We start from the raw sequence: 27,685 nt of genomic DNA on the forward strand, positions 1-27,685 counted from the left end.
TTATTTATATATATATATTATTTATATATATATTATTTATATATAAATATATTATATATATATAAATATATTATTTATATATAAATATATTATTTATATATAAATATATTATTTATATATAAATATATTATTTATATATAAATATATTATTTATATATATATATATATATATATATATATATATATATATAATATATATATATAATATATATTTATATAATATATATACTATTACACTACATTCTTATATATATATATATATATATATATATATATATATATATATATATATATATATTATTTATATATATATTATATATATAATTATATAGGTCATATGTTTTTGTATTTTTGCTGATTTGTTAGTAAATAATAAAAGAAATATAAATTATTTGATTTTTTTACCCTTAAATTGGTTTTAATATTTAAATTGAAAACAATAATATAATATAAAAAAATATAAGAAAAATAATAATACATTATAAAATAAAATATAATAAAAATAATATAATATATAAAATAATATAATTTAATTTCAAGAAATTTAACTTTAAACACAAAGATGTGAAAAGGGTTCAGATAAGGCTCAAACCTTTCACAAGAGATTCATATTGGTGTATGAATGGATTATGAATGACTCATGTTAGGAGTGTAAAGTTGCCACAACATCTCAAATTAGTGTTAGATACATATGTCTTGGTTATAAGTTTTGGTAACCTATTTAAGTCCACACACAATATCGTATCTGATACGATAAAACAAACGTTTCCAATCCTTTCAAATACTTTCCAGATATGTTGTGGCAACCTAAAATTGTTTGCTGGGCATAGGCTGGTCAGGGTCGCCAAAATTCACTCGGGAACAGTGTGCTGGGGTCACATTCAGACGCCACACAATTTTTTGTTCTGTCCTTCCCAATACAATACAAATACTGAAAAAAATATTAAAGCATCTTGTTAAAATACAATTATATTCATGTGCCTCTGGAGAATTATATGAAAATCTGTGCCCTTTAAACTAAGGCAATAATCCCATAAAATAATCTAAACTTCTCTCTCTCTGTACTAGGAGGGATGTGTGTTGGAGAGTATTATCAGGGGGAAAAGCGCCAAGCCATTATGACTATATAGCGCTTGGAAGGGGTCAGGATAAGGATTTGGGATAGGCCGGAGGTTAAGAATGGTGCCCAGCCACTTGGACGGTCGGGGATTGAACGCCGACCAGCATGAAGCGAAACCATCACTCTACTGTGCCGTCCAAATGGCTGCACGGTAGAGAGCTGCTCTCAAATCAAAAGTGTTTATTATTGTCAATGAAAACATAATTTATTTTAATTGAATGATGACACTATAATTATTACTAATAAAATATATTTTATAGATATGGAAAGAAGCAGGGATGGAGGGGGTGTAGGGAGAGGGGGTAGGACCAAGTTGAGTAGGTGAAGCGAGAGCCATGCAAAGGTAGTGGGAAATGGTGAGGAAGGGAGTAAAAGGAGTATGGGTGAGGAGGGACCAAAGGGATGGGATGAAGTAAGTAATTATAAAAAGAAGGCACCAAGTTGGGGAAACTATGTAAGACCATCAGAGGTGCAGGATATTCAAAAGTCGCTAAATATCACTAAGTATGCCAATACTAGAACAAAAGTGCATAAGGCGAGCGATATCAAAGGTATCTTATTCACCACAGATTCACCAGTCTGGAGGCAAGACTTCCAGCATGTCTGGGAAGTCAGCACATTCAACAGCGGTTGAATATGGCAGCGTCCGCACAGTCCTTTATGGAAACACAAATATGGCTGGGAACTCAGCAAAACTTGACTGTCTTAAAGCTGCTGGAGATTAGAAACAGCCAATGTTGAATTTCGACTACCACAGAATCGACAAGATTAAATTACTCTAGAGCCATGAGGGAACTGTGATAATCACCTACGACGACCGTGATCATATAAATTTGCATAAAATTCTGCCGGTAAGATGCTAGTCTCCAGGCCAGGCTCCCACCAGACCTATATGAGAATATAGGTCTGGTCAGGAAATGCAGCGGAATATCCTACACCGTCGGTAAACTTAGTGGGAGTGTGAAGAAAAGTGTTCAAGGAATAGGTGTTTCAGAACTGTAGGAAGGGTAGAATGCTTTGCCATATGGGTCAAGGTTTAGAAAAACTTTGAAAGTGGGACCCTACATGGGGGGCAAGGATGGATCGACATGAGGAGAAATGTTGGCAACAGGAACAGAGAATCTTGAAAGTGAAACGTAAAAATCAACGTTTTCAAATCGTAAAGAAAGAAGAAACAAGAACAAAATAGAGTTTTAAATCAGTAATGAGTGACAAAAAATGAGCTAATTATCCCCAATGCTGGGCTTAATCTCTGGACTGTGAGGCTGCAGAGAACGCTCCCACAGCTGGGCTTCTGCGACTCCTTTGCTACACATTGATCTTAACTTGAATACACACTCAGGGTCTGATTATAGGCAGATAAACACATTTTTTTGTTTTGTTTTGTAGGTGCGTGTGTGTGTGTGCATTTACTATTTGTGCCTGCAGAGATAGTGCAGTTGGCTTCGGTTGGGAAGGGGGAGACAAAACAAAAAAGGAAGTTGGTGTAAGGGAACAGGATCCACAGGTGGAATAACGGTCAAAGAGCGATGTAAGCGAGAGTGAGGGACTTGTAGGGACCGCTCGCTGTAGCGAAGACAATAGCGATCTCGACGATCCTGTAGAGACAGGACGAAAGGCTTAGTTTAGGGGACGAACGAAAGGTGAGCTGAGGCGTAACCCCAGTATGGTGCAGAGCATGAAGGCAACGAAGAAGAGGGAGACGAGTAAGCGGGACAACAATAATCGAGTATAGACTGAACGAGAGAGGAATGTAAAGAGAGGAGTGTGCGTCTATCAGCGCCCCAGGAAGAATGGAAGAACACCCTAAGTCAGTTAAAGGCCTTAGAGCATTCAACTCGGAGGTAAGAGATATGGGGCGACAAAGAAAAACGGGTGTTGAAGATTAACCCCAAAAGTTTAGAAGAAACTTTATAAAGAAGAGGAATGCCATAAAGCGACAAAGAGGGATGAAGAATGACCTTCCTCCGAGTAGAATTCATAGAACAATTCTTCTTTGAATAAAACTTGGAGCCATGATTGGTAACCCAGGACAACACGGCATCAATCGCAAACTGAAGTTGTCGTTGAAGGAAAGGTGAGTCTTCACCTTGACAGCAGAGGGTAAGATCGTCAACATAAAGCTGAGAAAACTCCAGAAGGATGGGAGGCAAAAAGACCATTGAGAGCAACAAAGAAAAAGAGTAGTGCTCAGAACACTAACTTTGGGTACAACTTCGTACTGGCGAAAAGAGACAGAGAGATTGGTACGAAGCCTCACTCTAAAGGAACGACTAGAGAGGAAGCTTTGTAGAAAGAGATGGAGATTACCACGAAGGCTAAAAGGACAGTTATCTTGAGAGGATTTTGGGGCTTTTTAGTGTCCCCGCGGCCCAGTCCTCGACCAGGCCTCCACCCCCAGGAAGCAGCCCATGGCTGCTGACTAACACCCAGGTACCTATTTTACTGCTAGGTAACAGGGGCATAGGGTGAAAGAAACTTTGCCCATTGTTTCTCGCCGGCGCCGGGGATCGAACCCAGGACCACAGGATCACAAGTCCAGCGTGCTGTCCGCTCGGCCGACCGGCACCCTGTTGGGGGGAAGTACGGTATCTCCAGGTGTTGTTATACGCTTTGTCCAGGACAAAAAAGGACAGCAACAACGGAAGTCTTCGCAGCAAAGACAGTAGGAATATAGACCTCCAAGTTCACCAAGATATCAGTCGTACTGCGACTCTTGTGAAAGCCAAATTGAGAAGGTGAGAGGTGGTGATAGCGTTCCAAGAACCACATTTATTTATTTATTTATTTATTTATTTATTTATTTATTTATTTATTTATTTATTTATTTATTTATTTATTTATTTATATCCAAGATGATGCATTGGGTTTATGAGAGAAAACAGAGACTTGACGTTTTACATTGTTGTAAAGCCACTAGCACGCATAGCGTTTCGTTTCGGGTTTCGGACATCAAAGGGTCATGGACCATACGTTCAAAAAGTCTGCAGATGCAATGCGTTAGACCATTGGCGCGGAAGTCATAACGGGATGTTCGTAGAGAACCTGGTTTCCAACAGGATGAATAACCTCGAACCATTCCTTGGGGATTGACGACGACTCCCAGATACAGTCATAAATATTCAGTAAAAACTGAAATGTATATTGAGAAAGATGCATCTCATAAGTAATGTCATCTGAGCCCGCTGCCTTAGAACCGCAGAGGGCCAGGGCAGACTGGATTCCAGTGTGACTCCGGGAGAGAAAAAAAAGGTCTTTATAGGGGCACTGAAGATGTGTGCGAAAATCTAAAGGACAAGATTCAAGAAGGGGCTTACGAGTAAGAAAATAGGGAGGAAGATGAGAACCGGAGTTAACAGTCTAAAAGCGTGAACCCAGGTTGGATGCTACCAACACCGGATCCGACACAACAGAACCACGAAAGTGAAGGTAGAAATAGCCTAAGCTACTCTAGATATATTTTATTATCTTAATGAACATAATTGAACTTGACTGGCGAGATATCTGGAACAAACATACCCACTAATTTAGGGATTTTCTTCCAGATCTGAGGGAGAGGAGTGTCAACTCTCAACTCACAAGTGGAGATAAGTAGGCATACGGTTGTAAATATAGGCTTTGAGGCTACAGTGTTATTTGTCAATATGTGAGTGATGACCTAGGGTGTTGAATATATGAATTTAAGCCCGCGGTGTTATTTCTCAATATGGGAGTGTAGGCCTCGGGTGGTAAATATATACATTTCGGACTATGGTATTAGAATTACTGATAATTAAATATTCTTAAACTAAAGAAAATATTCTAAGCAAAACCTTTATTTTTTGCTAATAATCAGTAATGCGACAGAAAGGCTGCAAATAAAATTAATATTTTAATATCATTATAAAATAGAAACGCAATGATTTATTGGAGATGATAAAAATAAATAAATAAATATTGAAACCCCATGAGTCTTCACACCATTTTGTTCCACTGGGAGCGTAGCTGACGGTTCAGTCAATAGATGGCGCTGTTATGGTGGCCGTGGCATCTTTTGTGGGGAACTGTCTACCTTTCCCCTAAAGTATTTGGTGCTGAGTCAACGAGGTGCTCGGGCCGCCTTCAACCCTCAGTTAGTCCACTGGTGTCTGTGTGGTACATTCTCTTGTATGTTAAGTGTTGTTTAAGGTTAGATATTATATGTTGTAATTAAATATTCATGATTTCTGAATAAGTTAGTCTGCTTTGTTTACACAGTTTCTGCCTAATATATTTAAATTCTCTTGTAAGTAAATACTTCTGTTCTTCAATTTGGTGAAATCTGTTTATTTATGACCGCTCATGAGGAGCTTAAAAATAACAATTTTAATAGTTTTAGGCTGTATTTATTAGTAGCTTTTAATGTCTCTACGTCACGTTCTCAACAAATATCTGCCCAACATAGAACATGACGTAAATATAGTATCAATAAGTATCAAAGTCTTGATATGCTTTTTAACTTTGAGATTGCTCTTGGATTTAAATATCCAAATACATATTAGACAAAAGTTTCTAATGACACTTGACATTTAATTGAAGTTGCTACCCTATCGGTTAATAACTAAAATAACATTTCTAGGGGCATAGTTTTTAAAATACTCCATGGGCGCACACGCGCCCCCGCCCACTTCCCCCCCCCCCCCCCCCCCCCGAAGTATCTTCAAACACTCCTTAATATATTGACAGTCTTCAAATCCGTTACTTATATAAAATTTGCCATACTATTACGTAAAGTCTTCCTTGGTCCGGCATTAGTTATCTGAGCAAGTGTAAGTATTATGAACCAAGTTTTAAATAGTTCCAAAGTCTGATAGTAAATCAGAATTATTTAATCATGGCAGCTAATAACGCATATCTCGCTTCTAATTAAAAACTGCATTTTCTTCCTTACAGATGGCAGTATTTGCTCTACTCTTCCTCGGTTGTATCGCCCAGGTAACATAATTTTACACTACTCTTTGAAATATTGACCAAAATATTTGTTACTAAAAAATAATTCCCCAACAGATCCAGGGTCAGGCGTACCAACCATACGGCACCCACGCGCCCCTGCCAGTGGTCACCCCCACAACCACCACCGTCACAACTGAGGTTGGTAACTATGGCATTGCCTGTTTTAACCAACCTGTTATTTATAACTAATTAACCATTTGGTAATGGTGTATAATATTGCAGACTACCCTGACCCACACTCTGCGGGAGACTACAACCTCTGACGTCTGGGTTACTGAGCAGACAGCGATCACCCTGACAGTCACCCAGACAACCACCCAATGGGAGTTTGTTCCCCAGCAGCCACAGACGGTGACCTCTGTGATAAGGGTCACCTCCACACCGGTAGTGTTGGTGACGGCTACAGTGGGGGTCTACCCAGTGAGCACAATGGTCTCCGTCTACAGTCAGTTCGTCACCACAACAGACACTGTTAAATACTGGCAGACCATCACCCACGTGGCTGTCACTCACGAGGTAACAATGTAATCTTTAACGTGTGCCAGTGTTCATTAACTTATTAAACAAACGTCAATAATGTTTGTATTTGCAGATCCAGACGGTCCCTGTGGTATCTACACAAGAACTCGTGCAGGATATAGTAACTACCATCACCCAAATAGTAACTACTACGGTTACCTCCACCACCGCCAGATACTATGCTTAATTTATTAAATTTCTTGAAATAAAAGCCTATAAATGAAATAGGCTTTTTATTAGCTCAAAAGTATGTTGTATGAAAGTTTTCATTTGCTCAACTTTTACAGTAAACTTTGCAATGAATGGCAGATAATTTGAGAAGTTGGATTGCATACCGTAGTTAGGCAAAAAACTGTTAATACGAAACACAATAGTTTACAGATCTCTACACATGCAGGCACTAGCTTTGGTAAATGCCTTATCTTGAGAAATTTAATTAGTCGGCCAGTGACTCGATAAAGCATGCTAATAGAATAAAACTGCCCCTTGTATAGTGGAGTTTTAAAAAAGGTGATAAGACTGGTAAAGAAATTTAAATGCCTGCTGTAGGACTTCATACTTCTAACCACCTCCCCATCCGTCGTGAGGGGGCTTGGTGGACGGCTGCCGGAGTGTGATGCTCCGTGGGGAGCATACCTGTCCTTTTATGGCCTTGCACTCCTGATTCTGTCTTCTCTAATTGTGTCCCCTCCCCGCTCAGCTCGTTGTTGCCGTGTGGGGGCTCGGTGCGCGGCTGCCGGAGTGTGATGCTCCTTGGGACAGTCCTCTGTCCTAATCTAGCCTTGTGCTCCTGCTGCCGTCCTCTCCAATTCTGCTGGGCACCTTTTCCTTTTCCTTCCGTTTCGTTTTTTCTCCCCCCTCTTCTCCTATCTGCTTGCCGTTTCCTGCCGACCTTTTGCTTGTTCTGGTTCTTCCCTTGGACTTCTTCTATTTTGACGCCCGGGTGCTTGAGGAGGCATACTCTTGCACCCGTAGAACTGTAGTACCCGACGTCGAGAGCGAGGGGAACCTTTTATTGTCAATCCCCCTTTCGTCACCGAACCAGATCTCGACGGACTGTCGGTTTCTTAAGGTGGCGTTTGTGGGGTGTATACTCACGACGCACCCCTAAGAGGCCCCGGCAAGATCGGCGATAGCTTCTTGTTGGGTGTCCTGCCTCTAATTGTGGCTTCATGGTGGGTGTGGGGGCACATTCGTGAATTAAATTTCTTTTTCGTAATGATGATGACCCCTGTTTCGGCCGTTTTTGGTTTACCTTCTCAGGCTCGTGGGGTGGGCGACCAAGCCCCCGAGTCAGTCCGTGTTGGAAGACCGGGCTCTGTAGCCTCCGCTGCATCGGGCCCCGACCTTGCTCCTCCTTTGGCCTCTCTGACTCCTTCCCCTGGCTCCCCTCCCTCCTTTGTGGTTGGGTCGAGCCCCAAGCCCCCAGTGGTGACTACCTCGTCCCCTGGCGCGGCTCCTTCTCTAGTTGTAACTACTGCGCCTTTTAACCCCTCTCTCTCTGGGGGTTCTCACCGCCGTCCTCGTCACGGCCGCCCTCGCTCGATTCCTTCCAGTTCTGCTACCTATCAAGCCTTGTTTGGCCCCGCTTCGTGGGCCAAATATTTTGATCTCCTCCCTCTTGATTCTGCGCCTCCTGACGATTTCTCCCTCCATCGACAATTCGTTGATTCCGTGGATGCCTCCATTACTTTCAACCCCACTCGTCTCGGTACATGTGTCGTTGCTGCTCCTCAGGATGCTGCTTCCCGCTTGGCTGCCTTATCCTGCCTTGGCGAGACCCCTGTTCGGGTCAAAAGAACGCTCAGTTGAATGCCAGTGTTGGCATTATTCTGCTCCCGCCCCATGTTGCGACCGGTGTTCGGGACCTGCGCGACTGCCACGACGATATTCGACATATCCTTGCTGCCCAGGGCCATTCTATTCTCCAGGTGGGCACGTTTACTCGTGGTAGTCGCCGTCAACCCCTCCGGGTTGTGAAGATTGCCTTTGATGGTAGGACCCTTCCACCCTCTGTCACTCTTGCTGGTGCCAGGTGCTCTGTCCAGGAGTACATTCCTTCTCCCTGGCTCTGCAACAAGTGCTGGAGGTTTCGGCATGGTGCCCTCCGCTGGTCTGGGACTGTCTCTCTCTGTCCTTTGTGTGGTGGCGAAGGTCACTCTAAGTTGGAGTGCACTTCTCCCCAGGCTCGTTGCCTCTACTGCGGTGAGGCACATCCTACCTTCTCCCGTGCGTGTGTCCATTACAAGCTTGAGGCAGCCGTCCTCAACTTGAAGCACCGGGAGCGTTTATCTTTTCCTGAGGCGAGACGCCAGGTTCGCCGTCTCCCGCTTTATATATTATCTCTTATGCTCGCGTGTTGCGCTCTTCCTCTCCTCGTCCTTCCCGCCTTCCTCAGACTCGCAACCGTTTCCGGGCCTTGGATCCTGATACGCCCACTGCCCCCTCCTCTGTTCCTTTGGGTTCTCTCCCGAAGGATCCACCTCCTGGTCCTCTGTCTGGGGTTCCCCTTCTTTCTACCCGGTCTGTCGTGTCTCCTGTGTCTTCTTCCTCGTCTCCCTCCGTTCCTCCTTCCCATCCTTCCCCTCCGTCTCTTGACTCCCCGCCGACTGTCGGTGCGGGCTGATGTCCATCGCTCTCCAAACGGCCGTCATGTGTGCTCTCGTTCGGCTTCTCCTGTTGAGACGCTAGAATCCGTTGCCCAGTACGTGGTTGCTGGGACACCTGTCTCTAAGTCAGAAGCGTAAGCCTGGCTCCTCTCCTTCCTCCTCCTCGACGGGTAAGGTGGTTTCGCTTTCTTCCTCGGCCCCTACTTCTGCCTCTCTAGCTCCTTCCCCTCCCATTTCGGTGGTTGCGCCCCCTGTTCCTGCTATGGAGGTTTCTTTAGACCCCGCTTCCCTCTCGGTTGCTGCCCTTGCTGAGGTTCGCTCCCTTTCTACCCCCCCCTCTTCCTGCTGCCGTCCTTGACTGCTCCTCTCAGTTATCTCCTCCTCTTCCTCCTTCTCCTCCGGACCCCGCCCGCCCACCTCTGATCTGTTCTCCCGTTTCCTTCCCTCAGTCTTTGCTCAGTTTATCCATGCCCCCCTAACCCTGACTTAGCTGACCCTGATCCCGACCCTGATATTCTTTAACGTGCTCTGTTGCTCTTTCGCCTTTGTTTCTTCCTTTTCTCTGTTTTTTGTCCTTTCTCATCTCATCGTTGTCCATTCTTCAATGGAACGTTCGAGGTTATTACGCCAATTTCTTCGAACTCCAACTTCTGATTTCGCGGTTTTCGCCCCTTTGTGTTTGTCTCCAGGAGCCGATGCTTGGTGCTCGTCCTGGTCGTTTTCGTGGCTATTCCTTTCTCTCCCCCCCCCCCCCCCCCAGCCGTTGCTGGAGCTTCTAATTCTTCAGCTCCTTTGATTCGTGCTGATGTTCCCTTTGTTCCTTTAATTTTTCCTTCGCCTTTCCATTGTTCTGCTGCTCGTATCTTTGTGGGGAAATGGTACACAGTTTGTTCCATTTATCTCCCCCCGAGTGTCCCGCTTTCTCTTCCTGATTTGAAACACCTCCTTGACTCCTTGCCGGACCCTATGCTCCTGCTGGGTGACTTCAATTGTCGTCATTCTCTTTGGGGTGACGTTCTGACGAATACCCGGGGTCGCCTTCTTGAGCCGTTTCTCCTCTCATCTTCCCTGTCTCTTCTGAATTCTGGTGAGCCCACTCATTTAGACTCTCGGACTCGCACCCTTTCTTGTCTTGATCTTTCTCTCTGCTCTTCTTCTCTTTACTTAGATTTCACGTGGCGGGTTCTTGACCTCCATGGAAGTGATCATTTCCCCATCCTTGTTTCCTTTTTCTCTTTTCGCCCTTCCCTCTTTCCCTAGGTGGCAGTTTGCAAAGGCGGACTGGACCCTATTTACCCTCAGTGCTACTCTTTCTGACCTCTCCCTTCTGCCTCTCTCTCTCGCGCTCTCCTCCTTTTTATAATAATTATAATTTTTATTTAGGCAAAGGTACATACATAAAGAGATTTTACAAAGTTTGTTGGCTTTATAGATAAGAGCTAGTACATACAATGCCTAAAGCCACTATTACGCAAAGCGTTTCGGGCAGTCATGACACTGTCTCTAAAGCTGCCCTCCGCTCTATCCCTCGCTCTTCTTCTCGGGGTCCACGGAAGTGCGTTCGCTGGTGGAATGAGATCTGTGCTCGGGCTGTCGGCTGTAAGCGTGCAGCCTGGAAGAGGCACCGCCGTAGGCAGACGACCATCCGTACGGCTAAAAGTGAATGTTGCCATCCGTACGGCTAAAAGTGAATGTTGGGCATCTTACGTCTCGACAATTACGTCCGAAACTCCTCTGGCCCAGATCTGGAAGCGTATCCGCAAGATAGCGGGTAAGTTCGTACCCGATGTTTCACTGGTTGATGTTCGCAGGTCGCTTCCGTACTGGGTTCCCACTTTTCTTCTATTAGCTCTGGTGTTCATCTTCCCCAATCTTTTCTAATTCGTAAACCTGTCCTTGAGTCTCTTCCTTTAGATTTCTGCATTCGTCTTCAGCTTCCCTATAATGATCCCTTCTCTCTCTCTGAACTTCGTTCTGCCCTGGCCCTCTGCGGTTTTACGGCGGCGGGCTCCGATGGTATTCATTATGAGATGCTTCGCCATCTCCCTCCGTGCACGTCTCAGTATTTACTGAGTCTGTATAATCGGATCTGGGAGTCGTCGTCAGTCCCTGAGGACTGGCTCGATGCCGTTGTCCTCCCTGATCGCAAACCGGGGTCTCTGGGTACTTCCCCTACGGACTTTCGCCCTATTGCTCTCAAGTTGTCCGCAAACTCTTTGAACGTATGGTTAACGTTCGTCTGATGTGGTTCCTGGAACACCATCACCTCCTCTCCCCTTCTCAATTTGGTTTCCACAAGTGCCGCAGCACGACAGATGTCCTGGTGAACTTGGAGGTCTATATTCGTACTGCTTTTGCTGCGAAGACCTCCGTTGTTGCCGTCCTTTTTGACCTGGAAAAGGCTTACGACACCACTTGGCGATATCATATTCTAAACTTCATTCTTTTGGCCTTCGTGGTCATCTCCCTCTCTTTCTCCGCAGCTTCCTCTCCTGTCGTTCCTTTCGGGTGCACCTTGGTACTGCTCTCTCTGCCTCTTTTCAGCAATAAGAAGGTGTGCCCCAGGGTAGTGTTCTGAGCACTACTCTTTTTCTGGTTGCCCTCAATGGTCTTCTTTCCTCTCTTCCTTCTGGTGTCTTCTCCGCTCTCAATGTCGATGATCTTACCCTTTGCTGTCAGGGTGATGATTCGCCTCTCCTTCAGCGCCGGCTTCAACTTGCAATTGATGCCGTGTCGTCTTGGGCCACCGATCATGGCTTCAAGTTCTCTACTTCTAAGACTTGTGCCATGACTTTTACGCGGAAACGGGTTGTTCTTCGTCCCTCTTTGTCACTTTATGGTCATCCTCTTGAATACAAAGATTCCGCGAAGCTTTTGGGGTTATTCCTTGACACTCGTTTGTCTTGGTCTCCCCATATCTCTTACCTCCGTGTTGAGTGCTTTAAGGCCCTTACCCTCCTTCGGGTCTTGTCCCATACTTCTTGGGGGGCAGATAGGCGCACTCTCCTTGCTTTACATTCCTCTCTCGTCCTGTCTAAGCTCGATTATGGTTGCCCTGCTTACTCGTCTGCTTCTCCTTCTACTCTTCGCCGTCTTGATGCTTTGCACCAAACTGGGTTGCGCCTTAGTTCTGGTGCCTTTCGTTCGACTCCCGTCATTAGCTTGTATGTTGACACTGGCTTCCTGTCTCTCCAGGACCGCCGTGATCGCTACTGTCTTCGCTATCTTGCGCGGTCCTTACAACATCCTTCCTCTCGCCTCTGTCGTGCTTTAACTTTTACCCCTCCTGCGGTTCCTGTTCCTCTTCACCACCTCCCTCTTTCTGTCCGGTTATCTCGCCTCCAGGATTCTCTTTCCGTTCGTATTTCTAATGTTTCTCCTCGTGTTGTTCCTTCTTTGCCCACGTGGAGAGTCCCTCTTCCGCGGTTTTGTACTTCCTTGATCCGTATCACTAAAGCTTTTACCCCTCCTACGGTTCTAAAACGCCTTTTCCTTGAGCACTTTTCTTCTCCATCCCGCTCCGTTTGTCTTCACCGATGGGTCAAAATCGGCGGACGGTGTTGGCTACTCTGTTGTTTTTCCTGATCGCACTTATGTGTCGCTTACCTCCGGAGACTAGCATCTTTACAGCGGAACTTTATGCTATTCTCTATGCTCTTCGTCTCCTGCTTTCTCGTTGTCAGTCTTCCTTTGTAGTTGTTGTTGACTCTTGTAGTGCCCTCATGGCTCTCGGGTCCTTTAATCCGGTTCATCCTGTAGTTGTCGAGATCCAGCATTGGCTGTTTCTTGTTCACAGTAAATTTAAGTCGGTTGAGTTTTGTTGGGTTCCCAGCCATATTGGTGTCTTTAAATGAGCGTGCGGATGCTGCCGCCAAGGAAGCTGTTCGCTCTTGTCCCATCTCTCGTAAAGGCATTCCGTATTCCGACTTTTACCCGGTTATCCATTCCTCAGTCCTTACCCGTTGGCAGGCTTCTTGGTTGTCTGTTACTGGTAACAAGCTCTTAAATGTTGTTTCCTCGTGGCCGTCCTCCTTCCACCGTAACCGGCGGTGGGAAACAGCTCTGGCGAGGTTGCGTATTGGCCATACTCGCTTAACCCATGGTCATTTGATGGAGCGCTGCCCTTCTCCTTATTGTCCTAGTTGCATTGTCCCTCTTACGGTCGTGCATGTCCTTTTTCAATGTCCTGACTTCCAGGACGAGCGTGTGTCTTGCTTTCCGACCGCCCCACGCGGTCACCTGTCCCACAATAGAATTCTTGGCGACTCGGATACTTTTGATATCGTTCGCCTTATGCGTTTTTGTTCTCGTATTGGCATCCTTGGTGATATTTAGCGCCCTCTGATTATTTTGCGCATTTGATGGTGCTATATAGCCTTCCCGGTTTGGTGCCTTCTTTTGATAATTACTTACTTCTCTAATTGTGCCAGATCGCTTTTCCTTTTCATGGTTTCGTTTTTCTCCCCCTCTCCTCCTATCTGCTTGTCATTTCCTGCCGACCTTTTGCTAGTTTTGTTTATTCCTTTGGACTTCTATTTTGACGGCTGGGTGCTTGAGGAGGCATACTCTTGCACCCGTAAAACTGTAGTACCCAACGTCTCGGGCGAATGGGCCCTTTTATTGTCAATCCCCCTTTTGTCGCTGAACCAGATCTCTACGGACTGACGGTTCTTAAGGTGGCGTTTGTGGGGCGTATACTCACGACGCACCCCTAGGGGACCCCGGCATGATCGGCGATAGCGTCCTGTTGGGTGCCCTGCCTCTAATTGTGGCTCCATGGTGGGTATAGGCACATTCGTGGATGAATTTCTTTCACTTCGTCTCTATCGATAAAAGTTTCCGTAGTACCATCTCAGGCTCGTGGGGTGGGCGACCAAGCCCCCGAGTCGGCCTGTATTGGAAGACCAGGCTCTGTAGCTCCTGCTGCGTTGGGCCCCGACCTTGTTCCTCCTTTGACCGTCCTGACTTCTTCTTCCCAGCTCCCCTCCCTCCTCTGTGGTTGGGTCGAGCCTCCAGCCCCCAGTGGTGACCACTTCGTCCCTTGGTGCGGGTAAGTCTATCATTGTGACTATTGCGCCTTTTGACCCCTCTCTCTGGGGGTTCTCAACGCTGTTCGCGCCCTGGTTGCACTCGCTCGATTCCTTCCCGTACTGAAGCGTATCAGGCCTTGTTTGGTCCCGCTTCATGGGCCAAATACTTTGATCTCCTCCCTCTTGATTCTGCGCCTCCTGACGATTTCTCCCTCCATCGGCATCTTGTTGATTCCGTGGATGAGTCTGTTACCTTCAACCCCACTCGTCTCGGTACGTGTCGTTGCTGCTGCTCCTCAGGATGCAGCTTCCTGCTTGGCTGGCTTGGCGAGATCCCTGTTCGGGTCTCCAAGAACGTTCGGTTGAATGGCAGTTTTGGCACTATTCTCCATCCGTCCCATGTTGCAACCGGTGTTCGGAATCTGCAGGATTGCCACGATGATATTCGGCATATCCTTGATGCCCAAGGCCATTCTGTCCTCCATGTTGTCTCGTTTACTCGTCCCTCTCGTGGTCGTCGCTGTCAACCCCTTCGTGTTGTGAAGATCGCCTTTTGATGGTAGGACCCTTCCATCCTGTCATTCTTGCTGGTGCTAGGTGCTCTGTCCAGGAGTACATTCTTTCTCCTCGACATTGTAACAAGTGCTGGAGGTTTGGGCATGGTGCCCTCCGCTGCTCTGGGACTCTCTCTCTCTCTCTCTCTGTCCTTTGTGTCGGGGTGAAGGTCACTCTAAGCAGGAGTGCACTTCTACCCAAGCTCGCTGCCTCAACTGCGGTGAGGCCCATCCTACCTTCTCGCGTGCCTGTATCCATTACAAGCTTGAGGCAGCCGTCCTCAACTTAAAGCACCGGGAGCGTTTATCTTTTCCCGAGGCGAGGTGCCAGGTTCGCCGGCTCCCGCCTTATGCTACCGTCTTTTATGCTCGCATGTTGAGCTCTTCCTCTCCTCGTCCTTCTCTCCTTCCTCAGACTCACAACCGTTTCCGGGCCTTGGACCCTGATACGCCCACTGCCCCCTCCTGTTCCTTTGCATTCTGTACCGAGGGGTCCCCCTCCTGGTCCTCTGTCTGGGGTTCCCCTTCTTTCTACCCGGTCTGTCATGTCTCCTGTGTCTTCTTCCTCGTCTCCCTCTGATCCTCCTTGCCATCCTCTTCCTCCATCTATTGGCTCTCCCCGCCGCCTGTCGGTGCAGGCAGATGTCCATCGCTCTCCTAGCGGCCGTCGTGTGTGCTCTCGTTCAGCTTCTCCTGTCGAGACAGTGGAATCCGTTGCCCGGTACGTAGTTGCTGGGACACCGGTCCCTTTAAAGTCAGAAGCGTAAGCCTGGCTCCTCTCCGTCCTCCTCCTCGGCGGGTAAGAAGGCTTCGCTTTCTTCCTCAGCTCCTACTTCTGGCTCTGTTGCTCCTTCCCCTCCCATTTCAGTGACTGCGACCCCAGTTCCTGCTATGGAGGTTTTTGGCCCCTGCTTCCCTTTCGGTTGCTGCTCTTGCTGAGGTGCGCTCCCCTCTTTCTACTCCCCCTCTTCCTGCTGCTGTCCTTGACTGCTCCTCTCCGTTGTCTCCTCCTCTTCCTCCTCCTCTGGACCCCGCCTGCCCACCTCTGGTCTGTTCTCCCGCTTCCTTCCCTCCGTCTTTGCTCAGTTTACCCATGCCCCCTGACTTTGCTGACCCTGATTCTGACCCTGATATTCTTTTACGTGCTGTGTTGCTCTTTCGCCTTTGTTTCTTCCTTGTTCTTGCTGCCCTCCGCTCTATTCCTCGCCCTTCCTCTCGGTGTGCACGGAAGTGCGTTCCCTGGTGGAATGCGGACTGTGCACGGGCTATCCGCTGTAAGCGTGCATTCTGGAAGAGGCACCGCCGTCGGCAGACGACCGATTCTTTTCCTTTCTTTCGGAAAGCGAGTGCGGTGGCCCGTAGGGCCATCCGTACGGCTAAACGTGAATGTTGGGCATCTTATGTCTAGACGATTACGTCCGAAACTCCTGTGCCCCAGATCTGGAAGCGTATCCGCAAGATAGCGGGTAAGTTCGTTCCCGATGTCTCACCGGTCCTTCACCTCCATGATACTCTTGTTGCGGACCCGTTGCAGGTCGTTTCCGAACTGGGTTCCCACTTTTCTTCTGTTAGCTCTGGTCTTCATCTTCCCCAATCTTTGCTTCTTCGTAAACCTGTCCTTCAGTCTCGTCCTTTAGATTTCTGCACTCGTCTTAAGCTTCCCTATAATGATCCCTTCTCTCTCTCTCTGTGAACTTTGTTCTGCCCTGGCCCTCTGCGGTTCTACGGAGGCGGGCTCCAATGGTATTCATTATGAGATGCTTCGAAATCTCCCTCCGTGCACGTCTCCGTATTTACCGAGTCTGTATAATCGGATCTGGGAGTCGTCGTCAGTCCCTGAGGACTGGCTCGATGCCGTTTTCCTCCCTTTTCGCAAACCGGGGTCTCTGGGTACTTCCCCTAAGGACTTTCGCCCTATTGCCCTCACAAGTTGTCTGCAAACTCTTTGAACGTATGAATAACGTTCGTCTGATGTGGTTCCTGGAACACCGTCACCTCCTCTCCCCTTCTCAATTTGGTTTCCTCACGTGCCGCAGCACGACAGATGTCCTGGTGAACTTGGTTTATATTCGTACTGCTTTTGTTGCGAAGACCTCCGTTGTTGCCATCCTTTTTGACCTGGAAAAAGCTTACGACACCACTTGGCAATATCATATTTTATCTCGACTTCATTCTTTTGGCCTTCGTGGTCATTTCCCTCTCTTTCTCCGCAGCTTCCTCTCTCGTCGTTCTTTTCGGGTGTGCCTTGGCACCGCTCTCTCTGCCTCTTTTCAGAAATACGAAGGTGTGCCCCAGGGTAGTGATCTGAGCACTGCTCTTTTTCTGGTTGCCCTCAATTGTCTTCTTTTCTCTTCCTTCAGGTGTCTTCTCTGCTCAATGTCCATGATCTTACCTTTTGCTGTCAGGGTGATGATTCGCCTCTCCTTCAGCGCCGGCTTCAACTTGCAATTGATGCCGTGTCGTCTTGGGCCACCGATTATGGCTTCAAGTTCTCTACTTCTAAGACTTGTGCCATTACTTTTACGCGGAAACGGGTCGTTCTTCGTCCCTGTCACTTTATGGTCTTCCCCTTGAGTACAAAGATTCCGTGAAGCTTTTGGGGTTATTCCTTGACACTCGTTTGTCTTGGTCTCCCCATATCTCTTACCTCCGTGTTGAGTGCTCTAAGGCTCCTAAGGCAAGACCCTCCTTCGGGTCTTGGCCCATACTTCTTGGGGGGGGGGGGGGGGGAGACAGATAGGCGCGCACTCCTTGCATTACATTCCTCTCTCGTCCTGTCTAAGTTCGATTATGGTTGCCCTGCTTACTCGTCTGCTTCTCCTACTCTTCGTCGTCTTGATGCTTTGCACCATACTGGGTTGCGCCTCAGTTCTGGTGCCTTTCGTTCGACTCCCGTCCTTAGCTTGTATGTTGACACTGGCTTCCTGTCTCTCCAGGACCGCCGTGATCGCTACTGTCTTCGCTATCTTGCGCAGTCCTTACAACATCCTTCCTCTCGCCTCTGTCGTGCTCTAACTTTTACCCCCTCCTGCGGTTCCTGTTCCTCTCCACCACCTCCCAATTTCTGTCCGGTTATCACGCCTACAGGACTCTGTTCATATTTCTAATGTTTCTCCTCGAGTTGTTCCTTCTTTGCCCCCGTGGAGAGTCCCTCTTCCGCGGTTTTGTACGTCCTTGACCCGTATCACTAAAGCTTTTACCCCTCCTACGGTTCTAAAACGCCTTTTCCTTGAGCACTTTTCTTCTCACTCCCGCTTCGTTTATGTCTTCACCGATGGATCTAAGTCTGCGGACAGTGTTGGGTACTCTGTTGTTTTTCCTGATCGCACTTATATGTGTCGCTTACCTCCGGAGACTAGCATCTTTACAGCGGAGCTTTATGCTATTCTCTATGCTCTTCGTCTCCTGCTTTCTCGTTGTCAGTCATCCTTTGTAGTTGTTGTTGACTCTCGTAGTGCCCTCATGGCTTTGGGGTCCTTTAATCCGGTTCATCCAGTAGTTGTCGAGATCCAGCATTTGCTGTTTCTTGTTCACAGTAAATTTAATTCGGTTGAGTTTTGTTGGGTTCCCAGCCATATTGGTGTGTCTTTAAATGAGCGTGCAGATGCTGCTGCCAAGGAAGCTGTCCGCTCTTGTCCCATCTCTCGTAAAGGTATTCCATATTCCGACTTTTACCCGGTTATCCATTCCTCCGTCCTTACCCGTTGGCAGGCTTCTTGGTCGTCTGTTACTGGTAACAAACTACGTACTCTTAAATGTTGTTCCCTGATGGTCGTCCTCCTACCATCGTAACCGGCGATGGGAAACAGCTCTGGCGAGGTTGCGTATTGGCCATACCCGCTTGATCCATGGTCACTTGATGGAGCGTCGCCCTTCTCCTCATTGTCCTATTTGCATTGCCCCTCTTACGGTCGTGCATGTCCTACTTAAATGTCCTGACTTCCAGGACGAGCGTGTGTCTTGCTTTCCGACCGCCCCTCGCGGTCACCTGTCCCTCAATAGAATTCTTGGTAACGCAGATACTTTTGATATCCTTCGCCTTATGCGTTTTTGTTCTCGTATTGGCATCCTTGGTTATATTTAGCGCCCTCTGATTATTTTGCGTGTTTGATGGTGCTACATAACCTTCCCGGTTTGGTGCCTTCTTTTGATAATTACTTACTTACTGGACTCTGCTCTCTCCTACCCTCCTCTCACTTCTGGCTGTGTGCATAGCTTGAAGAATATATATATAATATCAAGAATGTATATCTTGACTCTAAACTAAGTTCACACAAACCCACATCTCGGGCTAGAGGTCGTGATGAATGGAACAACGTGTCATAGTCAGTGATAAAAAGCAGTGATGACGAAAACTTCACCCCTCTGCGAAGGATTCGAGTTGGGGATGATCTTAATAGATAGTGATAGTGATAACGAGGTTGAGCGTGAAATAATCGCACCTCCCCCCACCCAAACGACAGATTAAACGAAGTGATAATCGTCTGACTATAGAAAAACCTAAACAAAAAAAATCTAAAATCCGAGCCTAAAGCTGAAAAAAACTTTGATACTCCGCTGAAATCTAGTAGTCGTGTAACTGCATTATGTGATATGTTATGTTATCTCCATATGGGTGCATTATGATGTTATGTCTACCAGTTATTGAATAAAACGTATTAGGAGAATGATAAACTATTTTTGCACCCACTATGCTAACACCAGTCTCTGTTTTTTTTTCTATCTGATAGACTGCTAAAACAGTCATAACCAGAGCTAACTATTTTAAATTAAAAGTGCAAAGATGTTTCGGCGTGCTATTTTAGTCAAGAATTGACACAAAATTGTGTTTATTGACTAGTGCGAGGCAGAACAAGAGACCAGGAGGTATATGTTGTGATCACACAGTTAACAGAAAAATATATTAGAATTTGTAGGTGGTGAACACGTCTCTCCAAACTCTTCTGTGCCTGCTTCACAAAGACTTTTCTTCCTAACTCTCCCCTCTTAGTTCATGGACTGGTGGAACACGTTTGTTTAAAATTTAATCTACAAAGCTTCACATTTTTCAAAATGTTATTTGGACATCAGACAGAAAGATGATGATGTCCACGTTACGTTACGTTACGTAACGATATAATGTTATTAGGGCATCAGACAAAGTTGATTTCCACGTTGTTACAATGTGTTACACAGGGCTAAAACAGTCACACAGTCAGCAGTCTCTGTTATTTCTGCTGGATCGAATGATCACTAACGGATGATGAGTGCGAAGGACGGTGGTGAGTGAAAACTCGCGCTATGGAAAGACACAAGGTCAGACCCTATTGAGACGGAATGAGTAGACACGCATACATTTTCAAATGTTATTTATTTGGACAGCAGAAAGTCTGTTTTCCCACATTGCGCTACATTGACTGTGTTACAAGAAATGAAAACAGACATAACCCAGAGCTATTTCACTATCGACTCATCCGGTCTGTTTACATTTGGATAATGTAGGTCTTAGAGGCAGCCTTGAACTCGGGGATAATGAACGAGTCAATTTAATAATTGTATCAAGACTATGTTTTTCCGCATTGTCTTATATATGTTTACTTTGCTTGGAATTTGTATGTGGGGAACATTGCTCCCTTGAGAGAGAATGAACGGCGTGTGACGTTGTGTGTTACAAGGTGTGCACAGCAAAAATGGGTGTAGGAAGAAGAGGTGATGGAGATTGAGTAGACACGCATACATTTCAATGATTTATATTTGGACAGGAGATGTTGCAAAATATAGCAAAAATTTGTAGGTAGTGATCACGTCTCCCGTGTCGATGTGTCGACTTGTATTGAATTTTGTAACTAGCTCGTCATGATTTTAACTTGCTTACCTAAAATGAATTGCGGGGTTCAGTCCTTGTCCCCTTTGTGTTTCTGCAAGCCTTTACTACCCATATGACTTATCACCCTGTGTGATTGGGCTGTTTATCATCACGTAGGCAGTTCTTGACACACTATGTAACCCCACATATAATGTAGAGAGAGAGAGAGAGAGAAAGAGATGGTACACCCCATTACCGTCACTCCCCCAATGAGCATGGATGGTAAGTGGAACAGGCGAACTCGCTGACAGTAGCTACATCTCCCTTTCCTTAACGAAACCACAGTGGGTATGGTTCCCCCGGGCACTTCCGCCCGTGTAGGAGGAAGTAATGGCAGTCATTGCGCTCCCTCTGGGAGGGGAAGATATGATCACACCAGCTACTTGGAAATGCTCTTCAGTTACCAGTGGGCAGTACACACACACACACCCCTCTGCGGACTTTGAAAAAGACTTAAGGGTAATGGACCACATCCGTCTAGGTCTGTCACCTATACACTCCCATGCATTGTTACATAAAACAGACCTTCTATACCAACTGATGTCTCATCTCATTCACAACTTAAGAGTGTCTGCTCTCTCTTTCTCACCCTCCTCCTTCCCCTCCTCCTCCTCCACACTTCATGCCATGTATGGCCGAACTATTACCCTCATGGATCATCACCAAACACAGCTGCATAACTTGAAGAAAACAGACTTGAAAACAAAACGATTAAGGCTAATGGACCACATCCCTCCTGCTGCAGCTCTCATCTCCTCCTGGACTCTGCTCTCTCCTACCCTTCTCTCACTTCCGGCTGTGTGCATAGCTCGAAGAAAATTAATGCCCGTCAAAATCACAAAACCACAAATAGCCCTAAACACTCTCCAGCCAAGGGGAAGCTCCCCTCCCTCACCCCCACCCCATCAACATATGTTGGGACCCCTCACACCTACACACTGCCTCTACATAGCAATACATACTCACATCTTTTAATCAAAACTATTATCTACACACAGGATTAAGTCTACGGCAAACACACATACATATTCAACTACCCAATCCACATATTCCTTACTCTACCACATACCCACACCCCACATACTCTCCTACCCCCCAACAACATGACCCCCCATCTTTCCTGACCGCATACCCAATCACCGGACGCTCACACGCGTCCGACACGCCCCAACTTCCGGGAAAATACTCTTATGTGGCCACATACCTTTGACCCACATGACCAGCTGGCTCTAATAGAACCACCTGGCCAGATGGTGCGCGCGGTCGTAGTTCTCAACTTCACTACTATTACAAACTCCCAGAGGCACTTGTAGACGAGACTAAACCTAGCAGTGGTAACATCTAGAAGTCTGCTAACCTTATTGGATGACCCATAGACGTACTGTTCTTCCTGCATAATAGAATGATGAACAATGGAGTAACTGGTGTGAATTTCACTTTGCCTCAAATCTACGAGATTTTGTTGATGCTACCGGCATATTTCTGCCCTCAGGCTAATAAAAGGCAGTTCAAGATGGTAATCAATTCTCTCTTTACGAGCAAAGGATTTGGCTTATTCATCAGTTCAATCATTTATTCGGAGACCAATATTGGGAAGGAATCCACAGAAGACAAACTCTGACTCATTCGATGATTATTTAATTATATATGTGTCTAGCTTCAGACACAAACAGGTCACAGTTATGCCGTGGAGAGCTGAGGGCATTCATGGATGACAAGGAGTCACCTACAACTAGCATATCAACTTTGGATTCATATACGCTTTCGAGTGCAAGGATTATGGCGACCAATTCTGTTTGAAGAGTGGAGGCCCAGTTATTTACACGCCAGGTGTGAGAGTGGGTTTGGTGACTCGATGATATCACTTTACCTAGAGAACGGGATGACCTAATTATAAATTTCTTCCTTACTTTGCTTGCAACATCTTTTTTAGGAATTCATATCTTACAAGTTAAAATTCAGGCAGACTTCACCAAAATGCACAGGTGAACATTTTATGTATGAATATATGCACGTATGTATCATATGGTTAAGAAAATAACATATGTTACATATCTGTTCACGCAAGACGGTGTGCCAGTACTTTACATTTGTGCATGATATATGTCGGTTGGTCGGGAGGTTATTGCATAACATTAAACTGGGTCACGAACGAAAAAAATTGAAGAAGCGCAGTCTAGAAGGACTGAGGTCAGTCTCGCGAGACTGGGTATTTGATTTGTCTCACCTCATTATGAACTAATATATGTTTAATATTTGTATTTATATAGGAGGTTAAACTCAGTAAAATCACTGGAAACATTGTGATTATTGAAGTACAGTGAAGTACAAACTACAAACTATATAACATAGACGGACAACTAAATTAATAATTATTATAATTAAAAAACAGATAGTCTTAACAATTACTCAAGAAAGTCAATGATTTAATGTAATTGGGAACGGAATGAAATAGTATCACATTCTCCTGTAGTAGCCGCGCCCGTCAATAGATGGCGCTAATAGGTTGGCAGAGAGTTGAGTTGGGTGATACATGAACATACATTTTATAGGGAGCTTTCCTGTCCTTGTTTCACAGTCTGTTGTTAGTGTGTCTGTTTGTAGTGTGTGGGGAAGGCAACAAGGCGGGCAGCGTTTTTGTGCTCGACATTCTAGTCATTGCTTCCTTTACTGGCAACACTCCTTCTATATTATAAGGTTTGTGCGTGTTGTAGTAGTAAGTTTATGCATTGATTTAGTGTTGTGCAGTAAAGTTAATGTTTAATACTAGCTTGCGTATTTCACTTTTTCCGAAACAAATTTATTTGTAGGTAGTTGATCTTGTGAAGGTAGAAGTAAATTCATATGTATATTTTTTCATGAAATTTTCCTGTAAATTGCTGTCAGTATATGTAACACTGGTCTCCCACCTCTGATTTTGAATAGTAACAAAAGTTATTAATTTCAGATGTGTTCGTATTGCTGCTATGGACGACCCTGGTGGTGTCCCGGGTGTTGGTCGATGCACAAATTTCCACCGTAAGTAAATATTGGCTTAGATAAATGTTCCAGAAGATGTATTGGCAAAATTTATACGTTTCACTTGCATAAATCCCAGGGAATGTTAACAATTTAAACACTTCTTGACTATTTCTGAAGTTACGTGACTTAATTTCGGCTTACCAAGACTAGTTATGCTAAAGCTTTGCCTCTAATTAAAATCAGGAATTGTTAAAATGGTAAGAATTTTTGTTTAGGAATAAGTTAATTTCGGATCTCGCTAAACCATCCATGTACTAAAGCCATAACCCTGAACGATGAAAATTTTGATCGTTAGTATAACTAGTGTTGCAAATATACCTGGTAGTAGTATCCACACACTACTCAACCGTGAGTACTGATCATTAATGAAGTTTTACAGAAGTGCTTGTTAATAAGCCTAGGCATTCGGCCACTATAACTTTCCTCCATGCGAGTATGTGTCAATTCTTACTTGGTGAGGCATCCACCTAGAGGCCAGAACTTGTCTAAAAGACTTTTGTACATTCAAAAGTCTTTAGTTTGAATAGTGTTTTAACTAATGTAAAAATAAAATATAAATATATTCGTATATATATGTGCGCTATTATTAATCAACGTCGATAATATTGGGTGTTCAAATTTCCTGGCTAAACTCTAAATTGCTGCCTGAAATTGACCCTGCTCTATACTTCTGGGGAACGTTAATTTTGCAGTAATTTCCAGCTAACCAAGCAAAAGGAAAAAATTCACTGATCCTAACTTCTGAATGTACAAAGCTACTTTTTTTTTCCCTCGTTAACAATACAATATTAACTCCCCCTAACCGAGCCCCCCCCCCCCCAAGAGAGAGGGGGGGGGGTTACATGTTCAATTGGTTACTCCAATTAAGGGACCCCCGCGATGTGAAATAGGATCGGCATCTCCTAAAACTTAGTCACATAGTTTCCCGAGGACCCTACAATGGCACACAGTTAACGTGGTTAGTTAAAGAAAATTGGTGAAATAGCATGGTTTAGGCACCTGGGCACAACTACATGCCTAATATTCAATAAATGTGAAACCTAGTAACAAATTAGTTTTATAAATTTGGATAAGACTACATACTCTTTTTCCCCTTGCAAGTGCCTCATAAATTTTGATATTTGGCTTATAAAATTTTACGAATTTATAGAAAACTTGCTCCAGCTCACTCCTATGCATCATCTGGACTACTATATACCTTCCCCAACCCATCAGCCTGGCTCTGGTTATGGCAGTCAGACCCGAGGACAGGGAGGTGCCAGCTCTCGGGAGTCATCGGGTCAACAGGGCAGCGGTTCAGTTGTAGGTGGCGGCCCGGGCGTCGGCAGCGGTCCACTTCCAGGTGTTGGATTAGGTCTTGGCAGCGGTCAAGGAATAGATACTAACCTCGGCCAAGCCAGCAGTCCAGCTGCCAGTTCTAGTCAAAGAGCCGGCGGCGGTGACAGGGCTGCACAGGTCAGCAGCGGACCTCGAGCTGCTTCTGGCAGCAGCGGTCCGGCTTCTTACGCTGGTGCTAGGTATGGCAGTCCTCAAGTGAGCAGAGTGGATGCACTATTTAACCCCACTGTCACCCAGTTCGTCACCATCGACCGCTTCGTCACCCTCACTGATCAGGCTTTCCAGAGTGTGGCTGTCACCCTCACTTCCCTCACCGTCCAGACTGTCACCACTGGAACACGCGCGGTGAGTACTTGGTATGTATTGTGATAAATGATGGTCTGGACGCTGAGCTTAGGCTAGTTAAGTGTTGTCTTACACAGGTGGTGCAGACGCCGGTGGATGACCGCGTCGCCCTCGAGACAACGGTAGTTGTCAGACCTTCAACACTAACGGTCACGTATGTGCAGTCAGACTTCAGGATTGTGACTGAAAGGTCTTTAGACTACGTGACCATCGCCCACACCTCCTACGTCATCATTCAGACTACCTACACTACTACTGCTACCCAAGTGTAAGTTCGATTCTAAGTTTACAGTATTGTACAGGAACTGTGAGCCTCCTGATTACTTGTAATGGCTAATTTATAAATTTACTCCCCACAGGCTGTCGTACACGACAACGCTGGTGAGAACAAACATCAATACTAAGAGCACAGTGTTCACGGACTACCGCACAGTCACTGACACAGTCCTCGTCCCCGGAGCCCGCTACGGTTATAGACAACTCTAGCACCTTCATCCATGCTAAGATTTTAAAGAATGTAATATTAACCTTTAACACCATCGGTTTCTATAAGCTATTAAACTTGATATAAGCATTGGGTGTTCTTTTAATAGCTACTTGGTGTACATAATAAATAATTGCATGCACATTTACTTGCTGAGAAAAAAAATCTAAGCGTTTGAGAAGATTGAGTAGATTCTTATTACCTGTATCCCCCTCCCCGCTCAGCTCGTTGTCGCCGTGTGGGGGCTTCGTGGGCGGCTGCTGGAGTATGATGCTCCTTGGGACAGTCCTCTGTCCTTTTCTAGCCTTGTGCTCCTGCTGCCGTCCTCTCCAATTCTGCTGGGCATCTTTTCCTTTTCCTTCTGTTTCGTTTTTCTCCCCCCTCTTCTCCTATCTGCTTGCCGTTTCCTGCCGACCTTTTGCTCGTTCTGGTTCTTCCTTTGGACTTCTTCTATTTTGACGCCCGGGTGCTTGAGGAGGCATACTCTTGCACCCGTAGAACTGTAGTACCCGACGTCGAGAGCGAGGGGAACCTTTTATTGTCAATCCCCCTTTCGTCACTGAACCCGTTCTCGACGGACTGTCGGTTTCTTAAGGTGGCGTGTGTGGGGCGTATACTCACGACGCACCCCTAGGAGGCCCCGACAAGATCGGCGATAGCTTCTTGTTGGGTGTCCTGCCTCTAATTGTGGCTCCATGGTGGGTGTGGGGGCACATTTGTGAATGAATTCTTCTTTTCGTCAAGATAACCCCTGTTTCGGCTGCTTCTGGCTTACCTTCTCAGGCTCGTGGGGTGGGCGACCAAGCCCCCGAGTCGGTCCGTATTGGAAGACCGGGCTCTGTAGCCTCCGCTGCATTGGGCCCCGACCTTGCTCCTCCTTTGGCCTCTCTGACTCCTTCCCCTGGCTCCCCTCCCTCCTCTGTGGCTGGGTCGAGCCCCAAGCCCCCAGTGGTGACTACCTCGTCCCTTGGCGCGGCTCCTTCTCTAGTTGTAACTACTGCGCCTTTTAACCCCTCTCTCTCTGGGGGTTCTCACCGCCGTCCTCGTCACGGCCGCCCTCGCTCGATTCCTTCCAGTTCTGCTACCTATCGAGCCTTGTTTGGTTCCGCTTCGTGGGCCAAATATTTTGATCTCCTCCCTCTTGATTCTGCGCCTCCCGACGATTTCTCCCTCCATCAACATCTCATTGATTCCGTGGATGCCTCCATTACTTTCAACCCCACTCGTCTCGGTACACGTGTCGTTGCTGCTCCTTCTCAGGATGCTGCTTCCTGCTTGGCTGCCTTATCCTGCCTTGGCGAGACCCCCGTTCGGGTCTCGAAGAACGCTCAGTTGAATGCCAGTGTTGGCACTATTTTGCTCCCGCCCCATGTTGCGACCGGTGTTCGGGACCTGCGCGACTGCCACGACGATATTCGACATATCCTCGCTGCCCAGGGCCATTCTATTCTCCAGGTGGACACGTTTACTCGTCCCCCTCGTGGTAGTCGCCGTCAACCCCTTCTGGTTGTGAAGATTACCTTTGATGGTAGGACCCTTCCACCCTCTGTCATTCTTGCTGGTGCCAGGTGCTCTGTCCAGGAGTACATTCCTTCTCCTCGGCTCTGCAACAAGTGCTGGAGGTTTGGGCATGGTGCCCTCCGCTGCTCCGGGACTGTCTCTCTCTGTCCTTTGTGTGGTGGCGAAGGTCACTCTAAGTCGGAGTGCATTTCTCCCCAGGCTCGTTGCCTCAACTGCGGTGAGGCCCATCCTACCTTCTCCCGTGCGTGTGTCCATTACAAGCTTGAGGCAGCCGTCCTCAACCTGAAGCACCGGGAGCGTTTATCTTTTCCTGAGGCGAGGCGCCAGG

The 27,685-nt window shown here is 46.3% G+C and overlaps 2 protein-coding genes across 4 annotated transcripts; both read left to right on the plus strand.

The window, feature by feature from the left end:
* Positions 1-5,185: 5,185 nt before the first annotated feature.
* LOC123771282 (uncharacterized) lies at positions 5,186-6,835 on the plus strand. 3 transcript variants are annotated; one of them, XM_045763758.2, is made up of 5 exons: positions 5,186-5,287; positions 6,032-6,073; positions 6,146-6,229; positions 6,314-6,607; positions 6,684-6,835. In XM_045763758.2, exons 2-5 carry the CDS (start codon positions 6,032-6,034, stop codon positions 6,795-6,797), a joined length of 534 nt encoding a protein of 177 aa, XP_045619714.2. In that variant the 5' UTR covers positions 5,186-5,287; the 3' UTR covers positions 6,798-6,835. The 3 variants fall into 3 exon arrangements, with proteins under 3 accessions (XP_045619714.2, XP_045619717.2, XP_069161239.1); XM_045763761.2 differs by having other exon boundaries at positions 5,186-5,266; XM_069305138.1 differs by having other exon boundaries at positions 5,280-5,384.
* A 3,875-nt stretch (positions 6,836-10,710) lies between these two features.
* Positions 10,711-25,928, plus strand: LOC123771361 (uncharacterized). The gene is made up of 5 exons (XM_069305281.1): positions 10,711-10,990; positions 23,596-23,666; positions 24,885-25,352; positions 25,430-25,620; positions 25,712-25,928. Exons 1-5 carry the CDS (start codon positions 10,711-10,713, stop codon positions 25,836-25,838), a joined length of 1,137 nt encoding a protein of 378 aa, XP_069161382.1. The 3' UTR covers positions 25,839-25,928.
* The last annotated feature ends 1,757 nt before the right edge of the window (positions 25,929-27,685 follow it).

The sequence above is a fragment of the Procambarus clarkii genome, chromosome 54 (assembly GCF_040958095.1).
Source record: "Procambarus clarkii isolate CNS0578487 chromosome 54, FALCON_Pclarkii_2.0, whole genome shotgun sequence".
In the NCBI taxonomy this organism is placed as follows: domain Eukaryota; kingdom Metazoa; phylum Arthropoda; class Malacostraca; order Decapoda; family Cambaridae; genus Procambarus; species Procambarus clarkii.